Below are 24,429 nucleotides of genomic sequence, written 5' to 3'. Positions count from 1 at the left end.
TTTCCCTAATGATTTATTTTCAAAATAAGCATTTCTACTGCCCAATTTTAAATGTTGGACAATTACTAAGACGATGGCACAAATTGATTTCTCTCTACACTGTGGGGAAAAAAATATCCTTTTGAGTCACGGACCCCAGGAACACTCTATATCACCAGCTGCATATTGGAGTGAGACCTGACTGACATATCTATCCCATCATGCATCTTTCCTTGCACACGTGTAAGGAGGGAGTCAAAATGCTCCAACAGGTCACCAGCCCAGTTGGACAGGAAACCAGAATGCCAGTGTACCCCAAAGACCATACCTCTGAAAGAGCTGATTCATATGTTCTGGATTTTTGGAATTTATGATCCTTGACTCTGAAAAACTCAGTCAGTGCCTGTTTTCATTTTTAGCATCTTAAATGTCTTTAAAAATCTGTCTTGCCTGAAAGCAACTCAAACTTCTCATTGATTTTGAGAAGAGCAGTTAGGCTAGTGCAAGGACTTTTGAAAACCCTGTTTTGAATTCAAGGGCTAGAGCTTCAGCTCATGTAGCTCTGATGTCTGAAAGCATCAGATGCCATCTTTCTGCCACCCAAAAACTATTTGGACAAATATGAAGATACTTCAAGTTTGGATCACAGATCCCCTAGTGAACTCTGAAATAACTCTTGTGGGTTTCAGTGGGTTTGTGTATGCTTACCTGATACTAAAAATGTGGCTAAGTCACCACACTTCTATCTAAGCAGATCGATCTTAGACAAGTTGTGAGAATTTCATTGCCTTTTCAGTGTTACAGCGGTAAACAGTTTCATAGATCCCTGTCTAAAGCATCGATGTTAAATTGGTTTCATTTAGGTCCAACTGGTGCCGAATGTCAGTGCCCCTCTGAAGGTCGCTGGTATTTAGCTAATAATAACAAGCACTGTATTGTGGATAACGGTACCAGGTGCGATACTGGCTTCTTCACATGTCTTAATGGGCAGTGTATCTCCGAGCGATGGAAATGCGACAATGACAATGACTGTGGTGATGGCAGCGATGAGTTGGAAAGTGTGTGCGGTAAGCATTTCGAAGAACGGCACGAGGAAATGGTGCAGACTCTATCTTGCCTTAGATAGATGTTCTCTATCGCTTTTACGGCTTGGATCTTGTGACTGTAGTTTAGAAACAATCCCTTGCTTGCTCACAGACTTGAGGTCTGATTTGCTCTAGAATCCAAAAACACTGTGGTATTGAATTTTTATTGTGTGTAGCCAATTTCTGCTTTGTTTATTTCAAATATGTATTTTACTTTTCATGCAGTCCGTTTTGCAGCTGTGTTTGCCCTGGCAGGTAAAACGTTGTGATTTCATTTGTTACCTTGTCAGAGAACTTAGATGACGTTTTATCCGTGTATATTCTTTTTTAAAATATATATATATATATTTAATTTCCTGCAGCTTTCCATACTTGTCAGCCAACAGCTTTTACCTGTGGTAATGGGCGTTGTGTACCCTATCATTACCGCTGTGATCACTACAATGACTGTGGAGATAACAGCGATGAGGTTGGCTGCTTGTTCCGAACTTGCGACTCCCACACAGAATTCACTTGCAGTAATGGAAGGTGTATATCTCTTCAGTACGTCTGCAATGGAGTAAACAACTGTTACGATAATGGCACATCAGATGAGAGAAATTGCCGTAAGTGTATCCAAATTACCTAGTCCATATGTGAATAGACCAAAGAAGAGGCAAATGATTTGGTTTGTGAAGAATTAGGACAAAATCAGCAAAGAGGATAAAAGATTTCTTTATTTACATTACAGATTCTGCTTGGTGTTATTTGAAGCAAATAGATTCATTAGAAGATATTCTGGAGTACCCTAAGATACTATGTAATGATTACTGCTTTAAATAGTCTGTCTTGATGCAACAAATTCTCATGCAATGCTTAGTCTTAGGTGTTGTGAATAATCCCGTGAGTTCAGAAAGATTATTTCAGATTAATTGGATGTAGGGCTTACATTTTTGCAGGATCAGCCTGGAGTTTGACAGTGGGTTTTTACATTGTATCTACATTGTATCGTGCTACATTAATTTTAATAGATTTAGTCATAGGATCATAGAACGGTTTGGGTTGGAAGGGACCTTAAAGACCATCTAATTCCAACCCTCCTGCCATGGGCAGGGACACCTTGCCCTAGACCAGGTTGCTCAAAGCCACATCCAGCCTGGCCTTGAAGACATCCAGGGATGGGGCATCCACAGCTTCTCTGGGCAACCTGTTCCAGTGCTTCACCACCCTCTCTGTGAAGAACTTCTTCCTGATATCCAATCTAAGTCTCCCCGCTTTCAATTTAATCCCGTTCCCCCTTGTCCTGTCACTACAGGCCCTTGTAAAAAGTCCTCCCCAGCTTCCTTGTAGGTCCCCTTCAGGTACTGGAAGGTGCTATAAGGTCTCCCCAGAGCCTTCTCTTCTCCAGGCTGAACAAGCCCAATTCTCATGAGGAGTGTATATTGTGACACTTCTACAGTGATAGCTTATATTTATTCTGTTTAAAAGTGTATTCCTCACAGCTCTCAAAAAGTTATGTTTGTTTTCCTTAAGATGTAAACTGCAATTAGTACAATATTGATGACTGTTGCAGTTAATCATACTAATCATGTCTTTCCACTAAGATTACATTATTCCATGGAAAATCTGTATCTGGAGCTAGTGCAACTGATGAAAGTGTATTTAGATAAGTTTGGGGTATTTTTATATTTTTGTGCACACAGTTTTGTTTTGGTTTTTTTTTTTACATATAGTTTGTGTAAAATTTTTTATTCTCAGTGAAATCTGAATATTTGAAATTCCTGATCTGTTAGTCATTTGTAGTTGCTGTGATTCATACAGTACCAGCTGGTTGCACATGTAGGCAACAGTGTGAATACATGTTAATTTACATTCCCTCACCTGCAAGTATTGGCATCTATTTCTTCAGTTGTGTTTTTGTCAGGATTTTTGTCAATAAAAGCGATTGTCTGTTGTTTCCATATAGCACAAACAGTATAAGTGCTCTTTAGCAAGGGAGTGACATTGGACTCTTTAACAACTCTTTTCCATGAGTTACAGCTTAATAATACTAAAAAAAGCTCTAGAGGACTTTTTTTTCTTCTTCCCTCCTTAAAGCGGACCGCACTTGTCAGTCTGGTTTTACAAAATGTCAAAGCACAAATATTTGCATTCCTCGAACGTATTTGTGTGATGGTGATAATGACTGTGGAGATATGAGTGATGAGAGTCCTACTCACTGTGGTAAGTTAATAGAACGTCAGTTACTTTTCTTGTACTTCACTAATTTATTCCAGGGCTCTTTACCTTTGACATAACTGCAGCTGTTCTCAAAACATCTACACTTGTAATACTCAAGAATTATAAGATATATGCATTGTATTATTAGTGCTCAACTATCTAAATCATGCTTTTATCTAACAAAAAGGATCATAATTTTTTGCAGCATTTTTACACAGCATTGAGGGATTATTCCTTTTGCTTATTCTGCTCTGTATCCTTTAGGGTTTTGCAGGGTAATTGGCACTTAAGTATTATAATGAATTGGCTTTTTTTGAGACTTCAACATTAGAATATTTTTATTCTAATCAAATGAATTTGGTCTCAAATGTATAGTCCAAATGTAATTTCTTTAGCTCTTTCGTGTAGCTATGTATGCCTTAGCATGTGATTCATTCATTGTAGCTTCCAGTTAGCATATAAAAGTGTCTAGTTTTCAATCAGCCTTAGTTACAAACCAGCTTACCTTTGCGAGTAGAGACGTTTGTATTAGATGGTAGCTAAGTAGTACTTTTCCCATATAAAATGTTTTGGATCTGTTTGTAAAACATAATGGATTTTTTCAGATAATGATTTATTTTTAGTATTGCCTGACTGGATTATTTCTGCTTTCACTAGTTTTCCTAAAGTTACCTGCCTTGAATTAACTATGACACAATTTTTCTAAAATATTAGTTCATTAGTTCAATTTTTCTAGACAGGACGTGACCACTTTTACCTGTGGACTGCTGGGTGTCAAAAATATGTGGCTGTATGTAGGGACATAGAGAGTCTTGTGCTGCTCAGGAAAGGTGTGCTTTGTCCCGTCTACTCTTTGTCCCAGCAGCACTGCTGAATTACGTAAATTGAGAAGTGGTGAAGGGCAAGAAAGAAGGAGAGAAAGGGAGAATGGGAGATGAAAGAAGCTCTAAGACATTAAGGAGCAATGCCTTAATTGCCTTTGATTTCCATCATTAAAGGCACACAGAAGAACAAGTTAAGAGGCCAGACTAAGTTTCAAGATACCAAAAAGGGCCATCAGAGGGTCTAGGAAAGTAACACTGACTGCTGAGGAGATTTTCAAACCCACTATACATGCCAGGATCAAGGGGCTAGGCCAAAGTGCAGGAGGAATATTTGCAGCTTGCTTAACTGGAATTATTCAATGTTACAGTTCGTTTTTCGCTGCCATTAAAAAAAGCTTCCTTCCTGCACGTGAAGAAAAACGCTGGAAGAGCAAGGAAAGCATTGTCTACCATGAGATATTACTTCCTTATCGCAAATTTTGATTTTCTGTACAGCATGGAGTTTGCTACCGCCTGGTTTGGGCACTGGAGGAAGGTGTATATTGGACTGTGGTCATTTTCTGGTGCACAAATCTCAAATATAAATGTAGAACGTATTTAAAGTTGCGGCATGCAGTCCTCTTTCCAGGGCAAATTCTGTCTACTTATTAGCTGATACGTGTACCCGAGGAGAGCATGAAGCCCATTTTCTGCATACAGCGATCAAGCTAGTTAGTACAAAGAACTCTTTGCAGATAGGCTGTGAAAAAACATCCTTCCTAGCATAATTTTTTCTCTTTCTTTTTTGGGGTTTGTGATATTTTTGCATAACATGGACTCAAAAGCAACTTAAAACAAGTTGGAAAGGTAACAGAAAGAAAGAAGTCATACATAGGTTTTTTCCTTCCAGTCTCACTGACTTGCACAAATAATGAGTTTCGTTGTACATCGGGACGTTGTATTCCTGCTCATTGGTACTGTGATCAAGGAATAGACTGTGCTGATGGCTCTGACGAACCTGCCTCTTGTGGTAAGTTTAGACTCAGAAGATACAACATGGTGGGTTATGGGAAATCAGTAGTTTCTCTTATAGGCAGCAGCTTGAATCCAGACTAAGTGGAAAATAAGAATCTTCTGAGTTTCATTCACTGACTCGAAGTAATCTGAGTCACTGAATAATTCAAGTCTTAAATACTTAAAGCTGTGTATGGAATAGAAGGCTTTTAATTGCCACAATTGATTGCTTTTAATGATAACTCTTAATCTATAATCCCTTGTCTCTTTATAAGACTCTGATGGTGGTGAATCAAGAGATGAAAGGTAGCAAGTATTTGATACTGTTTCGGATGTAAAAGTAGATGTCGTGCCGTAAAGGGTGTGTGTGTGCAATATTGCATTTGGGGGAAAAAAGGAATGTGGGACACAGAGGAGCATTTTCGACACAGTATGAGGTGGAGTATCATAGAATTACAATAAGCAAATCCTGTATGCACAATAGAAACTGATGGTAATACGCAGCAGGGGGGTAAGAAGTGTAAAGAAGTAATCTCCACGGAGGAAGAGGAGGGACCAACTGAAGTAATGAGATATTACAACATAGTCATTATTCTCTCTGTGAAAGTTGGCATAGCACAAGGCAGAACAGAGTCTTCTGTGATTTAAGCAGGGCTCATGTCTCACACTGCACTTTGCTGGAGTTGCACCTTTAGCTTAAGAATATGTCTTGCAGCGTATACTGTAACCGTCTTAGATTTAAGCTTCTATTTTATATTTCAGAATCATAAGATTCTCCCTAAAATACCCTCCTCAGTAGATTTTCATGGCAGTGCAGGCTAGTTAAACAAGCAGAGTGACTGTCTTTGTTTTTAAGTGCCCCAAGTGCGGACTTGTTCAAGCGACCAGTTCAGATGTGATGATGGCAGATGTATCCCAGCAACATGGATCTGCGATGGTGATAATGACTGTGGGGATATGAGTGATGAGGATCAAAGACATAATTGTGGTAGGTGTTTAATGCAAATAGATACTGCACTTTGTTCGTTCTGCAAGCATTTTTCAGAAAACAATCAATCAACCACCAAACTCCTACCCTCTGCCAATTTTTATATCCATAAAGGTGCACATTAAGGTACATGAGGTAGACTCTTTCTGTACCTTCATTTTCATTTTATTGAATTAAAATTGAATATTTTACTGGTAAAAAGAAATTGGTTCTAATTTTGCAATTACTTGTCTTTGACTTGTTGAGTTCAAATGGAACTGTAATTAACCTGGGTTGTTTCTGTGATCTGGGCAGCTTCAGTGGAGGTACTCCCTGATCATCACGTACTACATATTGTGCATATTAATAACCACGTGCTTTTGGTGTGATTTCTTTTAAAAACTAGCGAGCAAAGCTAGCATGGCTGTTTAGAGGGTGCAGAAAGGGAACAGAGCTCACCAAGCCTGGTCCTGCTCCTTGTTTCTTTTAACAGCAGCTGGATACACTTGTAGTCCTTGCCCTTTTTAACTGCAGTGGTACTCCCTTTGTTTGCTCCCTGGAGCACGGAATACCTGGAAGAAAGCAGGGGATAGAGAGCCTAGGCCTAATACCTCTTCAGCTCCCAGAAAATCTGGCCAGGCGTGTGTAAACTTACACTGAAAATCTAAAAAGATCTGTAGTTTTGTACGTGCCAGCATTGCCTAAGGAATCCTGAAGTGCTTTGGCTCCCAGTCGGCCTCCATGAAGGGCAATGCTCAGTGAAAACTAGTGGGAATGAGTTTGTATATGAATGGGCTCAGTGGTATCTGTCTCTGCATGTGCAGCAGAGCATGGCTGTATTGTGGATTAAGGATGGGTGTCCAGGCTGTGTGAGTGTGCGGCAGGGGAGGTGTTATGTAAACAGTGTAGCTTGGTGTGTCAGCGAACATGCTTTTCTTTCAGCAAACCGCAACTGCACAGCAGCAGAGTTCACATGCGCCAATAATCGACCCCCGCTCAGGAGGTGCATTCCTCGGGCATGGGTCTGTGATGGCGATGCTGACTGCAGCGATGCCTTTGATGAACACCAGAACTGCACACGAAGGTCTTGCACAGAAAATGAGTTCACTTGCAGTAATGGCTTGTGCATCCGAAGCACATACAGGTTTGTAACTACCTGAGCCGCTGCAGAAATTCTCAAAATTTGCTTAAAGTGAAGGAGCTAATTCAACCTTTTTTTCCATGCTATTTAGTTAAGTAGATCTGCAGGTTGAATTAAAACTCTTTATCTGCTCTGCATTCATGCATTAGTTCTAACTTGAAAATGCTTTGGAATTTTCTTTGTTAATACCCACAGTGGTCTCCACCTGTGCTTAATTCTTTTTATTTTGCCTAGTAAACTCTCCTGGGGTGATTCTGTTCAGCTTGTAATGCATACAGGGGAATACAAGCAGGACTCAGGATCAGACTGTACAATATGATTCTGATCACTGAAAGTCTTCCATTGGAGCCAATAATATCTGACCACCTTTGGAAATCAGGAGAGTGTATCTATCAGTCTGCCCTAGAGATAGTGATTGCCGCCTTATATTTGAAAAAAGTGTTCATTCTTCTTCAGATGTGACAGGCGGAATGACTGTGGTGACAGCAGTGATGAAAGGGGATGCATCTATGAACCGTGTCAACAGCACCAGTTTACTTGTCAGAATGGGCGCTGCATTTCCAAGGCCTACATCTGTGATGGGGATAATGACTGTGGTGATGAATCTGATGAGCTGGAACATCTCTGTAGTACACCAGAAGCGACCTGCTCTCCCATTCATTTTAAATGTGACAATGGAAACTGCATTGAACTGGTTAAAGTCTGCAATCGGCTGGATGATTGCTTAGATAATAGTGATGAAAAAGGATGTGGTATGTGTAGATTTATTTGTACTGTCCTAATTTAAAATGCATCAGCAGCTTTAAACAAATGAACTCTTAAGATAGTTGCTTAATTACAGTCATAGCTATTCCATGGTGGTCTCTCAGAAGGATGATAAGAAATGTTGCTATCTAATTTTTTGTTTTAATTAAATCATACCTGTTGTTTACTGTTTTAACAAGCCATGAAAATGAGCTGATTATATAAGCAGTAAATATAGTTTATACATTGTTAATGTATTGCCCTTATATTTCCAAAATACACCATTCATAAGTGTATATTTTGCACTCATTGTGTTTGGTGACAGACCTCAAAGGAGCTAGAATAATTTTAGATTAGATTAGATCCTTTTCCTTGCTCCTTTCTTAGGGCAGCCCAGATTCATGTTCAGCATTTGCAGGGGGTAGCAGGGGGAGAGAGACTGAGTAAGTTCATTGGAAAGTGACTGCACTAATTTCTTAGCTAGCCAGTTCCATGAATTAGAACTCTTTTCCTCCCACAGGTATAAATGAATGCAGTGACCCTTCAATCAGCAGATGTGATCATGACTGTACAGACACACAGACAAGTTTCTACTGTTCTTGTCATCCTGGTTACAGACTTATGTCTGATAAACGGACTTGTGATGATATTGATGAGTGCAATGAAACTCCATCAGTATGTAGCCAGATTTGTGAGAACACAGCTGGCTCCTACATCTGTAAGTGTGCCCCAGGCTATATCCGGGAGCCTGACGGAAAAAGTTGCCGGCAAAATAGTAATATCTCCCCATACCTTATTTTTAGCAACCGTTACTATCTGAGAAATCTCACAGCAGATGGCCAGTCTTACTCTCTCATTTTGCAAGGACTGAGAAATGTGGTGGCACTGGACTTTGACAGGGTGGAAAAGAGGTTGTACTGGATTGATGTGGGGAGGAAGGTCATTGAACGAATGTTCCTAAATGGGACACATAAGGAGGCAGTGATAAGTGATGATGTGCCCAACGGGGAAGGTATCGCTGTTGACTGGGTTGGCAGGTAAGAAAATATGTTTCCTGTCTTTCTGGGCTATAAGGAAATGATGTGTGTGGGAGTTTATCTTAAGGCTTTTCTCACACTCTGTATGAAATTCCCTATGAGTATTGAAATAGTTTTGTATTGTGGATGCAGTTTTTGGAATTGTTTGTCAGCATCTATTATGCTACATAACACTTTCTTTAATTGCTCTCATATCTAGTATACTGAAATTACACCAGAGTTGCACTTTCATCAGTAATAAATTAGTGCATATGACGCTTGGGAAAAACTTGTTAGAAAGCCATTAAGGAACAGGCAGGGAGGATACTACGTGTGGCTATGGGGTAGGAGTTCTGAGCTTAGGTTCCTTATTCCTTTGCTAGCTGTTGTTTGGTTTGGGATTCAGGCTTCACTCTTTGCATAAACAATATGTTACAACAGGTAACTAGATTACTGTGAAGTAAGTAATAATAAACTTTAATGAAGTTTAGCTCCTGTACCTTTGCAAAGAGCATGTGTCTTTTACTCTTGAGAAATCCACCTTTAACTGACACTCAAAAAACATGATCTGCATCATCTGCTGTAAGGGGGGCAATATAAGAGTGAGGCAATTGGAAAGCACTTTGCATTATGGTAGTTTTTTAATTGCCTGCTGTGTCTCAAAAGGTAGTGGGGTATAATCCTACAAAAACTCTGTGCTTATTTGGTGCCCTCTCTGACAGTGTTCTTGGCTGTGTTTCATCAGGTTTGGTTTCTGAGTGCAGTACTAGCAGTATGAAAAGTTTAAATATCATGGATCTGCTGCTGCAAAACAAAGAGAATTGTTCAAAAAGTCACATTTGGAACTTACATGATAATGTTTTTATGAATATGTCAATATAATGGTTTTTATTTTTAAACCACTTTGATTCTAAACCTAATGATAATGAATGTTACTAGCAGTCCCAAATGCTTTATGATTCATGGAGAGGTGAGGAAGGAAAAGCTCCATTCCTAACACAGTTGCTGAATTATTTCAGCTACCATTAGTTATGTGTTCAGTCCATTTTTGTTTAGCTGTTTCAAGAAGGCTGAAGGACAGTACAATGGTAGATGAGGTTTTCCCCTCACTTTCAGTACAAGGAGAGGACTAGAAGATGCCATGAGGTGCAGGCTAAAGAGGACTACCTTCTCCTCCCTGGTGGGAATGATGCTGCTCAGGGCAGTGTAGACAGAGGCTCTATCTGTCCGGCTACTTCTGGAGTGACCCTGTGGGTGCTGAAGTTGGCCAGCTGTGCAGACAATCTCAAAGTAGTCTGCTGTAGTTCTAAGTAAAGTAAATGCTTTGTTTTGTTGCATGCTTTTTAAAAACATCATATCATCTTGTGTGATTTCTTTGACTATGGCTGTGTATAATTTGTAGGCAAAGTAATAGGGGTGCCTGAAAATTCTAGGTGTTGTTTACATTAGGCCATCAAACTGCTTAGGAATTTTCAAGGGAGAAACCTGGCAACTATTCTGCCTGTTTGATGAAAGTCAAGGTGGCAGCATGGAACAGATGGTGATTCTCTCCAGTACCTTACAGCCCTGGTCACCATCCATTGCATTGCATGTCTCATTTTCTTGCTCCTCTTTGCTGGCCATTGTTGGTAGGAGAGGAAGGGAAGAGGAGAGGGGTTTAGGAATTTACAGGCAAATGGCATATTATTACTCAACTGGGCAACTGTAAGTTTGAATTTGGCACTAATGACCATGGATGCAGGATCATCAGGAGTGAAGAGGGCAGTCTGGAGCATGGTGTAGAAAAAATGTCAGTACAATATATGTATTTCTCCTTTACAGTGGAGATACTGCTTCTAGGAGCTGGGGGGGCGGAAGTGAAATTTAAGATGCTGTGAAGCAAAAAAAAAAAAAAAGTAAGAGTAAATAAATTAACTCTAAAACATTTCAGAAAGTTGTACTGGGTGGATGCCTACAAAGATTGTCTCTATGTGTCTGAACTTGATGGAAGATTCCGGAAAAAACTGGTGGATCGATGTGTGGATGCCAACAACACTTTCTGCTTTCAGTACCCCAGAGCAATTGTTGTTCATCCAAAATATGGGTATGATATTTCAAGAGTGCTTTTCCTTTCTTTTGCAAATAATCTTGCACTGTCTCTGAAAAATTGAAATCAATTTTGGCTGCCTGCACTTAGATTTGCATGGCATTAGGTCTTAGTGCAGCTTAGGAAAAAATAGTAGCTTGCCTTTCGCAGGTATGTATGCAGGGCTGTCAGATATCATTGAAAGTGAAGTTTAGCTCCATGTGGACAAGGAAGTTTTGATTGCAAGGCTAAAAAGGTTGATAGAAATGCATGTGGTTTGATAGACAGTGGAGCTGCCAGTTGCTTTCTTTAAAGACAATTATGATCAGACAGTTGTCTGTTGTAGCAGTTAAAGTAACAAATATATTAAACTTTTTTCTTAACTTCCTCAATCTCTGCTTTAGTTCTGTTGCAGGAACGAAAGATAGTTGTAGATGTAGTTGAGATGTGGTTTCTAGTATTTGTTTCAACATATTTTTACTGCAGTGCTAACTGTAAGTATGTATTTGAACAGACAGATTTACTGGACAGACTGGGCAGATCGAGCCTATATTGGACGAGTTGGCATGGATGGCAAGGAGAAGACGGTGATTATCTCTACAAAGTTAGAGTGGCCTAATGGACTCACCATAGATTACACCAACGACAAGCTCTACTGGGCTGATGCCCATCTAAATTATATTGAGTACGTATGCAGAAAAGAATAGAACAACTGACTAGTTGCTCATGTCGGATTGCAGTGGTAGCATTTAGAAATGCTGTAAGCATTGTGCACGTCCTACTCACTGACTACAGGAAACCAGAGTCAGAAATTCTGGAGTAGTAGGCCACGCGAATGACTAGATGACACAGTAGCCTACTTCCTGTATTTGCATCCCAGGTCCTGTTGGAGGTGGTCCAAAAACTGTAGTGAAAAGATTCACAGTCTGTACTCGAATATGCAACATTTTTAGGTGTGCAGCCTGAACCAAAGCAAAACTGAGTATCAAATCACTATTTTTTCTGATTCTCTTGTTTCTACCTGTAGGTCAGAGTTGAGCTGTAACTAAACTAGTTATGTGCTAATAAAATAGCATACACATCATTATAAGATGTCCCAGTGTTTGTCCATAGGGAAGACATGGAATTTCCTGTAAGCACAGGGGGTTTCTTTTGTTAATCAAGAAAAATTATTAATTGCTTCTAGTGTTAGAAAATTTCTACTTAAATATCAGTAAAAATTAATAACTAGCGTTCTAGTTCTTTACAAGGCATTGAAATACTTAAAATTGAAATATATAAAAGTGTATTTATATATTTGTATTTATATTAGTATTTATATTTATATGTACATTTAGATTTATATTTATTTCTGTTCTTCCTTACATTCATTATTCTGGCAGCCTTTTTTATGCTGAAGTATTAAAAATGTCTCTTTAAAAATGTATGTGAATTATATATCTGTTTCTCTGCCCCATCAGAAAAGGCTCTAAATCAGAAAGACATGTAAAATGTAGGAATATAGGGGGCCTATGATTGTCTTAGGTGTTGCATTGTTGGCAGTCTGAATGATCCTGGGAAGCTAGCCTCCCATGTGACAAAAATAACTTGCTCTAAGGCAGAAAATGTGCAAAACTTCACTGGACTAACTGACATACTTCTGCGGGAGGACTTTACATTTCAGTGGATGTTACTCTTCCATCTGTTTGCCTAAAAAAGCCTGGTTTACTTTCCTGTGTATCTTAAAATAAATTCACTGGGGATGGTGCTCTATGGACAGTGCTCTATCATTAGGGACTAAAGAAGCTGCAATTCCACATTGGCTGATCCTGGTCACTAATAATGAAGTAACATAAGCATAAATAATAAAGATGTGAAGACGTTTTAGCATTTATCTGAATGTTTTGCACATATTTTTCTTTGTGCAGGTACTCTGACCTGGATGGGCATCATCGTCACACAGTATATGATGGGACTTTACCTCATCCGTTTGCAATAACGGTTTTTGAAGACACAATATATTGGACTGACTGGAACACAAGAACTGTTGAAAAGGGAAATAAGTATGATGGATCAGACAGGACTGTTCTTGTGAACACCACACACAGGCCATTTGACATTCATGTTTACCATCCATATAGACAGCCATTCGGTGAGCAAGCAGAATTAGATTTGCATTTAGAAGGTCAGCTGTTATCCGGAGTCTAATTGTAAAGGGCCCTGAGTGCACTCAGCTTTTGCTTTTGCTGAGAGGAAGAAAATGCACGGAGTAAATGTAGGCCTCTACTTTACATTTAAAAATTGCCTGTTCTTTGAATAGCAGTGACTGGAAATGCATAATGTTAAATTAGTTTCTCAAATGTCATGGTTTAATAGCATACATTTCCTGTGTGTAGAATCATGCCTATTTCACTCAGTGTGCACTTATCTAGGTTTTGGTTTTCAACTTATTACATTTAAGCTTTCAATACAGTATTAGAGGAGTCAGTTGTAGATTGAGACCTTTGTGTCGTGGGATTTGCAAAGTATGGTAATATTTGTTCTTCTGTTTTACCAGTTAATAATCCTTGTGGCAGCAACAATGGTGGTTGTTCCCATCTTTGTTTGATAAAAGCTGGTGGTCAGGGCTATTCCTGCGAATGTCCCGATAACTTCATGATAGTACAGTTCGGCAGTACAGCCCACTGCCTTCCAATGTGCTCTAGCACCCAGTTTCTCTGTGCAGACACTGAGAGGTAAGTCCACTGCTCACCGTCTTTTTTTCAGTGTCTTTAAGGTTGTATTTTACAGTTGAGTCTCTTCAAAATGGTATGAAATTAGGGATTAGCTCTGCTCTCACTATGTTTTTGTGTAGTACTTTCACACCACACATAGGCAAGACCAGATAGGTTTCCATTCTGGAAAAATACTTCTGGACTCATTGTTTAAATAGGATTGTTTTCCTTTTCTTCCTGTTACATGACATTGCTAATGTAGCAAAGTTTGGGTTGTTAGAAACATCTACCTCTGGAAACCATTTCCAATTGAATTGGCAGACCTGGAAACTTACTTGTTGTACATCTCTTACAATGTATCTGTTTCTGCAAAATATATGCTGTCTCCCAGTGGCCCAGGAAAGCCACTTAGCTGGTGTGGGGGCACATATCTGACCCTTTCTGTGAGATGACAGCAGTGGAGGGAGAGGCATAGTGATACAAGAGCTATTGTGCTGATATTGAATCACTCTGGAGCCTGTGAGGCGGGATGCTTATTGGGTGGCCTTTTGAAGCACTGTTACAATGGTAATCCCTAGGGAAATTGTGCTAAAGTTCAGGTGAGTTACTTCATTAAAAATCCAATTTAAGATTGATTTTAAAAAGCATGAGAGATGGTTACCACTAATATACATAAAAATTAAATCCGTATTAATTTGCTGTGAACTTCCTCCTAGAGGCCCATGAATACAATCGGTTTCTGGTGCCAGTGTTCTGGCAGATTATGTTTAGCTGCTGACATATGAAACAGGAGACATGAAATTCAAGATGTCTTGGATGTTTCAAGAAATCATACTGAGACAAGACTGTCTTTTGTGCTGTAAAAGGATGGTTGTATGTCTGTAGAGACATATTCTCAATAAAGAAATCACTGTTTTCTCTTTGTAGGTGTATTCCTATCTGGTGGAAATGTGATGGACAGCGGGACTGCCGAGATGGCTCCGATGAGCCCCCTACCTGTCCACACCGATACTGTCCTGTTGGCCATTTCCAGTGTAACGATGGGAACTGCACAAGTCCACATTTCTTGTGCAATACCCAGCCAGATTGCCATGACGGATCAGATGAAGATCCTGTACTTTGTGGTATGTTACAACTAAGAAATTTAAGAGTTTTGGCAGTACAAAATGCATAAACTATATATAGATTTCAGAATCATTATCCCCTTTATACAGATGAAAAGGTGAGGTAGACAGATGCAGTCTTTTCTAGTCTTGTGCCTGCTAATCTACCTCAGTGCAGAAGCAGGGTAAAGGAGAGAAAATATGTACTATAGCAGAACATAAGAGTTTTCTGTACCTTTGAGACAGATTTGCACTGATGTAAATTATGATCTGAGGTATAAAATACTCAAAGCAGGACTAACTTTATTTTCCTCAGAGTAAAGCCATGGGGAGTATGAGGAATCTGAGACTTCCTAATGCCTGGGTCAGTCTACCGGGTGTGCTAATTTTCCCTGTATTCTAGAGCTTTGTGTGGTGAGACAAAATTATTTCACCCTCTGCATCGCACAAAATCCAGTGTATGTGGGAAGATTTGTTTTGGAGACCTGTTTGTGATGGCAGTATTTTAGAAATGTAGCCTAATTATGTCTGTGGAATAATGTTATTTCCTTAAAAACATGCCTTTTCAACACATTTAGGTTTAATTTTTAAAAACCACATCCTTAGTTCTCTTTTTGTAAATAATGTAGTTCTGCTAGTTGCAAGCTTAGTAATATAAAGGGGAGGAGGTGCTTGAGGGACAAGCAGTCCCTCAACTGCTTGTTGAAAAAAATTGATAGTTTCATTGCCTTCCATTAGCTAAGTGTTTCTAACAATGACAGAATTAAATGTCAATTATACCTGAGTTTCAAATAGCTAAGCTCTTAAGTGTGGCACAGGGGAATATTAAATTAGTAGAAATGTGGCAGTTGCATAATGTGTCACTGGTTTTAACATACTGGGTACAATAAAAGTCAGTTTAGGTCTGTATAATTCCTTCTGCTCATCATTTTGTGCATGGGAATAGAATACTTCAGAAAATGTAAGGGAATTACAATACACTGTTTCCTCTTGAACTGTTTGGCAGTATGTATGAAAAAGTAACAGGATGGTGTGCAGTGAGACAAAGTCTGGAAGCAGAGGCCAGTGTTCACTTCTGTTTTCATAGACCTTCAGAGCTCCCCCAGTTTGTCAGCACTGCTGACGTCAGCTTCCAGTGCTTTGCCTGTTGCAAATGGAGGCTTAGTGAGCTTGGCTGAAGATGTCCGTGGGAAATGTGCCACGTGACATTAGAAATCTCTACCTTAACTGGGCAAGTAAATGGGACGTTTTAAGTTTTTACTGGCTTTCTTTTTAATTTTTGGTGTAGACATGGTAACTGTTCAATTGACACAGCAGCAGCAGGCCATTCCTGTAGGTTTCGGTGTGCTAACAGCCACTTTGTATTCTTTCAGCTAATCACCAGTGTGAAACTCATCAGTGGCAGTGTGCCAATAAACGGTGTATCCCAGAAGCCTGGCAGTGTGATCGGGAGGATGACTGTGGTGACAACTCGGATGAAGATAGTACTCACTGTGCCAGTAGAACCTGTCCCCCAGGCCAATTTAAATGTGACAATGGCCGCTGTATCCCACAGTCTTGGAAGTGTGATGTGGATGACGATTGTGGTGATAACTCTGATGAGCCATTCCACGAATGCAGTAAGCACACAGCTGTAGTAAGCTGTCTCCATTAGAGTGCACCAAAAGCAGAGCAAACCTTATTAATTTTCCTGAGGTTGAAAATCTATTGGAAAGGAATATTGTCTGCAAGCTAATGGCAGTCATGTAGTGAAGGGTGTTAGAAAATATAGAGGGTATGTCATAATTTACTGGTTACTTAGCCTTGAAGGGGAGAAAGCTAATTTATGCTGGCCAGATTATCAAGGATCGGCAGCGCCTTGCTCTGACTTCCTTGATGCTATCAGCATCCTTTGCTTGGCCCCTAACTACAGTTTGTAAAAAGGATGGATGCTGATCCACTGCCTGTGGGGAAGCCGTGAATGCCAGTTCACCAATTCTTAGCTTGCTTCGCTTTGTAACATGACATATGTCATAGTGTTTACAAAACATGGGAAAGATAGTAAAATCAGATACACTTAATCCTTGCTTTTTTAAGCACTGAAGTTAGAAGATAGCTCTTTTGAGCAGAAATAGTTGACTATAATCATACCAGACTTTGAAAGACAGAATAGCAAATGGCAGTTTAATGGCTAAGTAACAAAACTGATTCTGGTAACTGCCTCTTTCAGTGGGCCCTGCCTTTCGATGTGACAATCACACACAGTTCAGCTGTAGAACCAACTACCGTTGCATACCGCAATGGGCAGTGTGCAATGGGAATGATGACTGCAGAGACAACAGCGATGAACAAGGCTGTGGTATGTTTGGACAAGAGGGTCGTTTCAATATAACTTTGTATCTAAAATATGTATCCAATTTACAGACATCTTGATTTTCTGAAAGTCTTTAGTAATAATGTACCTAGGCATGTTGTGTTTGGTATCAGTTAATTACCCTGGTTGTTACTTGTCTTTAGGATAAATTCTATGTGCAGCAATTCACTGTGCAGCTCATATTTTTATGGGTTCTGAAGATCAGGATTTTTTTTATTTTGTCTGGTATGTCATCAAATGAAACAGGAGGTACTTTTACTTGGGTTGAACTGTTCTAGAGAACTAAAACTGTTAACATTTTCTACATTTCCTTAACTCCTGTGCTGGTGAGCACATCAGCATGGAAAGTATGATGATGCTTTCCCAGACCCTTTTATTTGTGTTGAAACCTCTCATACATTAGACGCAGAGCTCAGAGGATATCAGAACCAGAAAGGACTTTGAAGTGTAACACACCATGTGGTCAAGATGGCCTCCTTTGATAATACTAATTTTATCTCCTTATGTTTCCATCTCAGTTCTGTATAGTTATTTCAGCTGTTTCTTAATCACTTCCCTATTACTTGGCCCAGTTTGTGGCACAAACATCTCTCTCTACATCCAATATCTTCTGTGCATTCCATCTTATCCAAAGACCATGCTAATGCTAATGTGTGCTGTTTCATTGTCAAACTGTGTACACTGCAGAGGAGATGACTTGCAGTCCTTTTGGAGATTTCCGTTGTGACAATCATCGATGTATCCCACTGCGCTGGAAGTGTGATGGAGATAATGACTGTGGAGATAACTCTGATGAGCACAACTGCAGTGAGTTCTTTTTTGGCTCTCTGATACAGTCCAGCTTTTAACTTAACTGTCCTTTTGTTTCTTATGAGAATGGGGCAGACAGCTCTCAACTGCAACTGTTCGTTGTTTTACTCTGTAGCATCTTTTCTTTGCTGAAATACCACAGTGATGTCACAAGGAAGCATTTTGGATACATAAAAACACGGATAAATCAAATCATCACAATAACACAAATTCCTGTTTTCCTCTAACAAGGGATATTTGAATTCTGCTCTGTGTGCAAATGTAGTTCCTTAAACAATGAGGGTGCATTTTTTTTCTCTGATTTGGAGTAAAACTTATTCCTGTATTCTGTGATGAAACAAAATCACAGTGATTTTTTTCATTGAAAATCAAAAGAAAAATCTTTTTTCTGTGTCAAGAGGAACATAAAATGTTCAACAAAATTAGAGTATTGGGGGGAATCCTGTTTTCACATCAAATAGTTTTAAGAATTATACCATATTACTTTTCTCTGGTTTAGCAATACAGGTGTGGATATTTGAATCTACATCTGGGGAACTTTTCATATTTATACATTCATTTCAAATGAAGGTCCCCGTGAGTGCACAGAAAGTGAATACCGCTGTGACAATTTGCGCTGCATTCCTTCCCGTTGGGTCTGTGATCACGATGATGACTGCGAAGACAATTCAGATGAACGTGACTGTGGTGCGTATTGTCTGGATGCTGCCTCTTACATGTTCATGCTTTTGTTTCTCATGATAAATCATTTGGCAAAATGGTCTTTTATGGGAAGCATCTTTAATGGAGTCATGTTGACCAGATCATTTTAATCATTCCACCAGAAGCAGAGGATACCACAGTTTTAGTGGTCTGGGATTTTGCAATCTTTTTATAGGTTGTTCTCAAAAAATGGACACTTTAGGTGGGTTTGAATAAGAAGACGTTTTAACAGTTATTCTGCATCTTTTCAGAGCTGAGGACCTGCCATCCAGGTTATTTCCAGTGTGACAGTGGGCACTGTGTTGCAGAGCGCTTCAGATGTGATGGAAATGCAGACTGCCTTGATTTCTCTGATGAAGCAACTTGCCGTGAGTTTCAAGCTTTGCAACTGGTGCTCATTGAGCTCGCTTCCAGAAAGGTTTTCACTTCTCTCTCTCTTTAAGTGAGGTGAATTGTTAGAGGTACAGAATTCTGCAACACTCTGTGATGTCACTAAGAATTCAGGAAAAGTGTAATGTTTTGAATCAGCTTTTTAATATAATAATGGGTTGCTGTCTCTTACACTGATTGTAAACACGTTCTTATTGCAAGTAAATGAATGTGTTTACAAGGTGCAGCAGATTATACATGTGTGATTGAAGTAGGATTTTTGACTATCCCACAGTCACTGCAAGGTCACCCTTTCAGTTGTACCATATTCTAGCAAGGTTCTGTAATGGGACTGGTTTTTATGATGCTCGGAGGTGTGTATAGTTTCCTAAAGTACTAGTGAAGCCAAGGAAATTAAACATTTTTCTGTTTCTGTCTTCCTTCTGTATATTGATCTAATGTGAAAAAATGTCTGTACGTTGTAGCATGTATGGAGTTCCAGCTAGTTACCCAGAAAGTATTGTTCCCAGTAGGAATGAAAATGTCGCCTCTGTGTTGTCTGACATTGGCTTTTCAGGTGATATTGAAGTGTTGGTTCTGACTTATATGTTCAAATTATTTTAGGCTTCGGTACTCGGGAGAATTCCTTTCTCTTCATGGTGTTATCAGGGCAGTTCTGCACATCTTCCCATGTGCTTAATTTTAACACTTGTGCTTTAAATAAGAAGGGGCATCTGCACAGTAAGACCTTTATTTTTCTGATGGTAACCACATCCTGGAATGTACATCACACAGTTAATCCATCAGAACCTTAGTTACACAACATTTGGCTTTTCTTAAAGAGAGGAAAAAGTGTAGAAAAAGCCATTGAAAGGGCAAGGGTATGGTTTATTTATGCAGGTTGGAAGAGTCATATTTTTTGGTTTCTCTTGCTGTAGTTCAGGTATTTTTACAGTTTTTACAGAACCTGGGTACTTTTTTTACTATACCAACATGAGTGCCTTTGGAATGAGGTATCTCAGGTTCTTCTTCAGTCATTCATGTTTGGTGCCAGTGGCATTACTCACCATTATTAACAAATCAGATTTGTTAGTTACAAATACAAGTAGTACTTGTTAAATTCATCACAGTTTATTTTCAAAACCTTCTGGGAGTAATTTATGTTGTTTCACTATACATTCAAAGCTGATTTTATGACATTATAGCTACCAAGAAGTCCTCAGTCTGCAGTGTGTTGTTGCTGTGGATCTTTGCAGTGCCTCGTATCTACTGTTATGGAGAGAAGGATATTGGAAAAATAATAGAGTTGGGCTGAATATTTTTCAGGAAAACCTGATGCTTTCATTGTAAATGTAATTGTAAATGCAAGTGTCATCATAATTTTCTTTTCTTCAGCAACACGGTATCCTAATGGTACATACTGTCCCCCCATGCTGTTTGAATGTAAAAACCATGTCTGTATCCAGCCATACTGGAAATGTGATGGTGATAACGACTGTGGAGATGACTCTGATGAAGAACTTCACCTTTGCTGTAAGAAAAAAAACCCTGTATTATAATGAACAATATGGATAATAAAATCTCTGATTGCAGTAGACAGAACGTTAAGAAAATAAATTTCTAGTTTTTTTTTTTTCACTGGAGAGTCTCACAGACTTAATTCAGGATGAGTGCTGAGAATTTTGCTTCATATGCAGGTTCACTTTGCCTTCCTCCAGTATGTTTGGCACTGCTTTGCAGATGTTTGTATGTATGGTTGTAAAAGTAGGGAGAAACACACCAAAGAGATAAGGACACTATTCCTTGTTTTCCAGTTGTTTATCAGAAATAAGAGCAGCAGTTTGCAATTAAAGATGTAATTCAGATAACACTTATTCTCAAAGGTGCTGAGCTTTTAAAGCTATTAGTAAGTTGGAACTTACGGTTGAGGAGTCCTGTGTTTACCTCTAAAAACAAGGTGTTGGAGCTGCTACTTCCACGATTTTTGTTAGTTATGCACTGTATAGCCTCTTAATTAGCATGTTGGGTTTTTGGTCAGTTTACTTCATAAACAAATCTAGATGTTATATGTAGTCATAGGATACGCCTTTAGCTGAAGATAATGTAATGTCTTCTGACAAAAAATGTGTAATGGCCTAACATAAAATCACCAAAATGTGGAGAAAATATTCTTCTGGGTCTCCACACATTTTTAAAATACAGGAAACATGAATGTTACCACATGAGTGATTGGGATAATTTGTGACTTAATGGCATGAAATATCAAAGTGTGACTGACTCGCTCTCTGTGGTTTCAGTGGATATTGCTTGTGAATCTCCATTCCGTTTCCGATGTGAGAACAATCGCTGTATATATAGTCATGAGCTGTGCAACCAGGAGGATGACTGTGGAGATGGAAGTGATGAGAAAGAGGAACACTGTATGTTTACACAAAATCGAGCAGCAAATTCAGTAATAATGATGTGCTTAATGTTTAGTAATACCAAAGTTAAACATAATGTATGTTATGAGCTCAGTATGACATAATTTGAACTGTGATTATTGGCACGCTGTATTTGCAGCTCTCCATACAAGTAGCAAATATCAGCAAATGTTTGTCTGAAAAATGCAGAGCATGGTTTTCAAAATAAAATTGTATTTTATTATAAGCAGCAGCTAAATTGTGTCAGTTTATGAACTCCACTTGAAATAAGGAAGAGTTTTTATTCGAAAATGAGAATGGGATGCATAACTGGGCTTTATAAATAGAGAATTGAGTACGTCTGAATTTGTTGCACTGTTACGCACATAGTAACAGTGTTAAACAGGCTTTTGCCCTCAGATATCTTATGTACTTCTCGTTGACTATGTTGATTTTTATATTATCAGGTTTAATCGTATTTTTGGTTGCGTAATAATACTATTTTCTGGCTTTATTGTACGATATTCTTAAATTGAATATTTACTGATATCTCAATAATCTCTTGAAGGAGTATATAATTAAAAGTTATTAATAGATTTGCACTATTAAAAATAAAGTTCAGTCAACTATTAGCAAGAATAATTTACCTTCTGTCTTTATAAAGTGCAGAGGCTTCTTTAAGGGAATGGGACTAGAAGTCAGGAGGCCCCGGTTATAGTTTTAGCTTTACTGCAGACTTTCAAAGTCATTCCAGTCATTATTTTAGCAGATTGCATCAGGTTCCCCATCAGTATCGTGGAATAGTGCTGTCTGTTGGAACTGTGTAGCTGAAACTGCGACAGAGGAGTGTTTCTCTTCTTGACTGTAGGTAGCGAGCCAACCCCAAGACCTTGTACAACTGAAGAATTCAAGTGCAGTAATGGAAATTGCATTCCTCTACATTATGTCTGTGACAATTATGACGACTGTGGAGACCATTTTGATGAGATGGGCTGCAGTAAGTAATAATATCAATAAAATACAAAATTACAAGGTTATTGAAATAATTTCTGAAAGTGATAACAATACATGTTTCTTCTTGAATAGTGTACTAAGTAGTATTGAAATTTATTTAGCCTATGCTAGGATTATCCAATTAGTCATGATAATATCTTCTGTTTTCCTTGTTTGGGAAAAACCAAATGAAATGCAGTGCTCTGAACTGTCCTCTTAAGGCTCAGAGTATTTATGCATCCAAAACAATGGGTTGCATTATGGAGGCAAGAACTTCCAGATGTATTAGTCATAATTGCAATAAGCCAGCCTATGGAACGATTCATGGACAGAATAAAATATGGAATAGCCTATGGAATTATTCATAGGCCAGCCTACAGAATTATTCATGCTCCGGCCTTGATAAAACCAGGAGTATATTGAGATGCTTCTATTGTCCTATTTACAGACATGGCTGCAGAATTCTGTATGGACAGCCAACTTCTGTTAACTGTGCATTATAAGTTTACTAGCATCCATTTACATGCAAAAGCTTCGTGAGGCAAGAGAGAGTGTTCTTATGGAATCTGACAAAAAAAATGTCCTAATTTTTTATATCAGTATATAGACAGCTGCAGAGTGATAATACGAGCATGTACTTGCAATTTCAATTTGTCAGGCTCTGACGGCTTCAAGTGAAAGTGTGCCAGTGCACTTATGATTTATAATCCGGCATGCCTGCAAAACACAAATAACTTGGAAGCCTATAGTGCAGTCCATTTTGAAGCAGCTGGTTTCTCTGTTTCACATACCATCCCAATGGTCTTTAGGTAATATAACCTAATGCAATGACTTGATGAAAATATGAAAGTATAAAAAGGATGTGTAACAGTGCAAAACAGGCACCTTCTGGCAGTCAGCATTCTGCTGTTTGGGGACAGTTGAGAATGCAGATCGGAGGGTAACATTTGTAGCCTTCCCAACATCAAATAACTGTGTTAGAGAGAAAAAAACGTGTGTGTGTACAATGAATTTATGGTTCTACGTGTATAAGGAATTGAACTGTTTAAACTTAAATTAATTGGCACTGGGATGTATATGTATAAAGGAGATATAAATGTAATATCTTTGCCATACATCTGTATCTTTTTCTTGTGCTCTATCATTAAACGTATTATTTATCTTTTCTACTTAATATAACAGTTTTGAGTTTGAAAGTACTTTGTGTATATGTAGAGTATGTCAGGACCAGTAGAATTCTACATGTACTTTGAGAAGAGTATAATTTCCATTATCTCATGTCGTCTTCTGGAAAACCAATTTCAATGATGATAATGATCAAAATTATGACACTCCACCCCACCACCCCTACCACTTTTTAAAAATGATTTTATAATTTACTCTTTTTTCCCTTCAGATCCTGGAACAGAGCGAACTTGTGCAGAAAACATCTGTGAACATAACTGTACCAACCTGAATGAAGGCGGCTTTATCTGTTCTTGTAGGCCGGGGTACAAGGCCAGTGAAACTAACCGAAACTCCTGTGATGGTATTTTCAATCTTCTAAATGTCTCACTATAAGCGTGCCATGACCTGTCACTTCATTACTGAGACTACCCGTTTTTGCATTCTAACAGGATTTTTCTGCATTTAGCATATGCTTGCTGAAATGTTTTACTCCTGAATCATGATTCACCAAAGAACTGGCTGCTAAGTTCAGAATTGTTATAAGCTTTTGGTGGCTGTAGGCGTATAGTTTTGCTTTACTGTATATTGGTTTTCTCATATCTTTGCCATCTGATGGACAGAAATTTGCTGGGTTTTTTCCTTACTGAAAGAAAACTTACTAAGGTTATATTCTTCTGTTCTGCTCCAGAACAGACCTCCAGTAAAGGTCTATTGTGCCAAATTTTTGCCCTGGTTATATGTAGATAACATACAGTGAAGAGTCTACATTAGGTTGGTGTTTGTGGTTATGCAATATACTATCCTCACAGTTACTGTTACAGTAC

The 24,429-nt window shown here is 38.8% G+C and overlaps 1 protein-coding gene across 1 annotated transcript in view; it reads left to right on the top strand.

Annotated features, from left to right (window-relative positions):
* LRP2 (low density lipoprotein receptor-related protein 2) overlaps nt 1-24,429 on the top strand; it is a 100,703-nt gene that overhangs the window by 57,266 nt on the left and 19,008 nt on the right. Inside the window, exons 43-64 of the mRNA XM_010155571.1 lie at nt 843-1,046; nt 1,427-1,669; nt 3,141-3,266; nt 4,977-5,096; nt 5,937-6,068; nt 6,990-7,191; nt 7,645-7,940; nt 8,453-8,969; nt 10,879-11,031; nt 11,528-11,698; nt 12,921-13,144; nt 13,550-13,727; nt 14,634-14,830; nt 16,183-16,428; nt 17,019-17,147; nt 17,850-17,969; nt 18,543-18,659; nt 18,926-19,042; nt 20,439-20,576; nt 21,341-21,463; nt 22,314-22,442; nt 23,835-23,966. Of these exons, the coding sequence (XP_010153873.1) occupies nt 843-1,046; nt 1,427-1,669; nt 3,141-3,266; nt 4,977-5,096; nt 5,937-6,068; nt 6,990-7,191; nt 7,645-7,940; nt 8,453-8,969; nt 10,879-11,031; nt 11,528-11,698; nt 12,921-13,144; nt 13,550-13,727; nt 14,634-14,830; nt 16,183-16,428; nt 17,019-17,147; nt 17,850-17,969; nt 18,543-18,659; nt 18,926-19,042; nt 20,439-20,576; nt 21,341-21,463; nt 22,314-22,442; nt 23,835-23,966 (4,014 nt within the window). The remainder of the gene's footprint in view (nt 1-842; nt 1,047-1,426; nt 1,670-3,140; nt 3,267-4,976; nt 5,097-5,936; nt 6,069-6,989; nt 7,192-7,644; nt 7,941-8,452; nt 8,970-10,878; nt 11,032-11,527; nt 11,699-12,920; nt 13,145-13,549; nt 13,728-14,633; nt 14,831-16,182; nt 16,429-17,018; nt 17,148-17,849; nt 17,970-18,542; nt 18,660-18,925; nt 19,043-20,438; nt 20,577-21,340; nt 21,464-22,313; nt 22,443-23,834; nt 23,967-24,429) is intronic.

The sequence above is a fragment of the Eurypyga helias genome, unplaced genomic scaffold (genome assembly GCF_000690775.1).
Source record: "Eurypyga helias isolate BGI_N326 unplaced genomic scaffold, ASM69077v1 scaffold1087, whole genome shotgun sequence".
NCBI classification, from domain to species: Eukaryota; Metazoa; Chordata; class Aves; order Eurypygiformes; family Eurypygidae; genus Eurypyga; species Eurypyga helias.
This window is presented reverse-complemented; position numbering and strand designations above follow the sequence as displayed.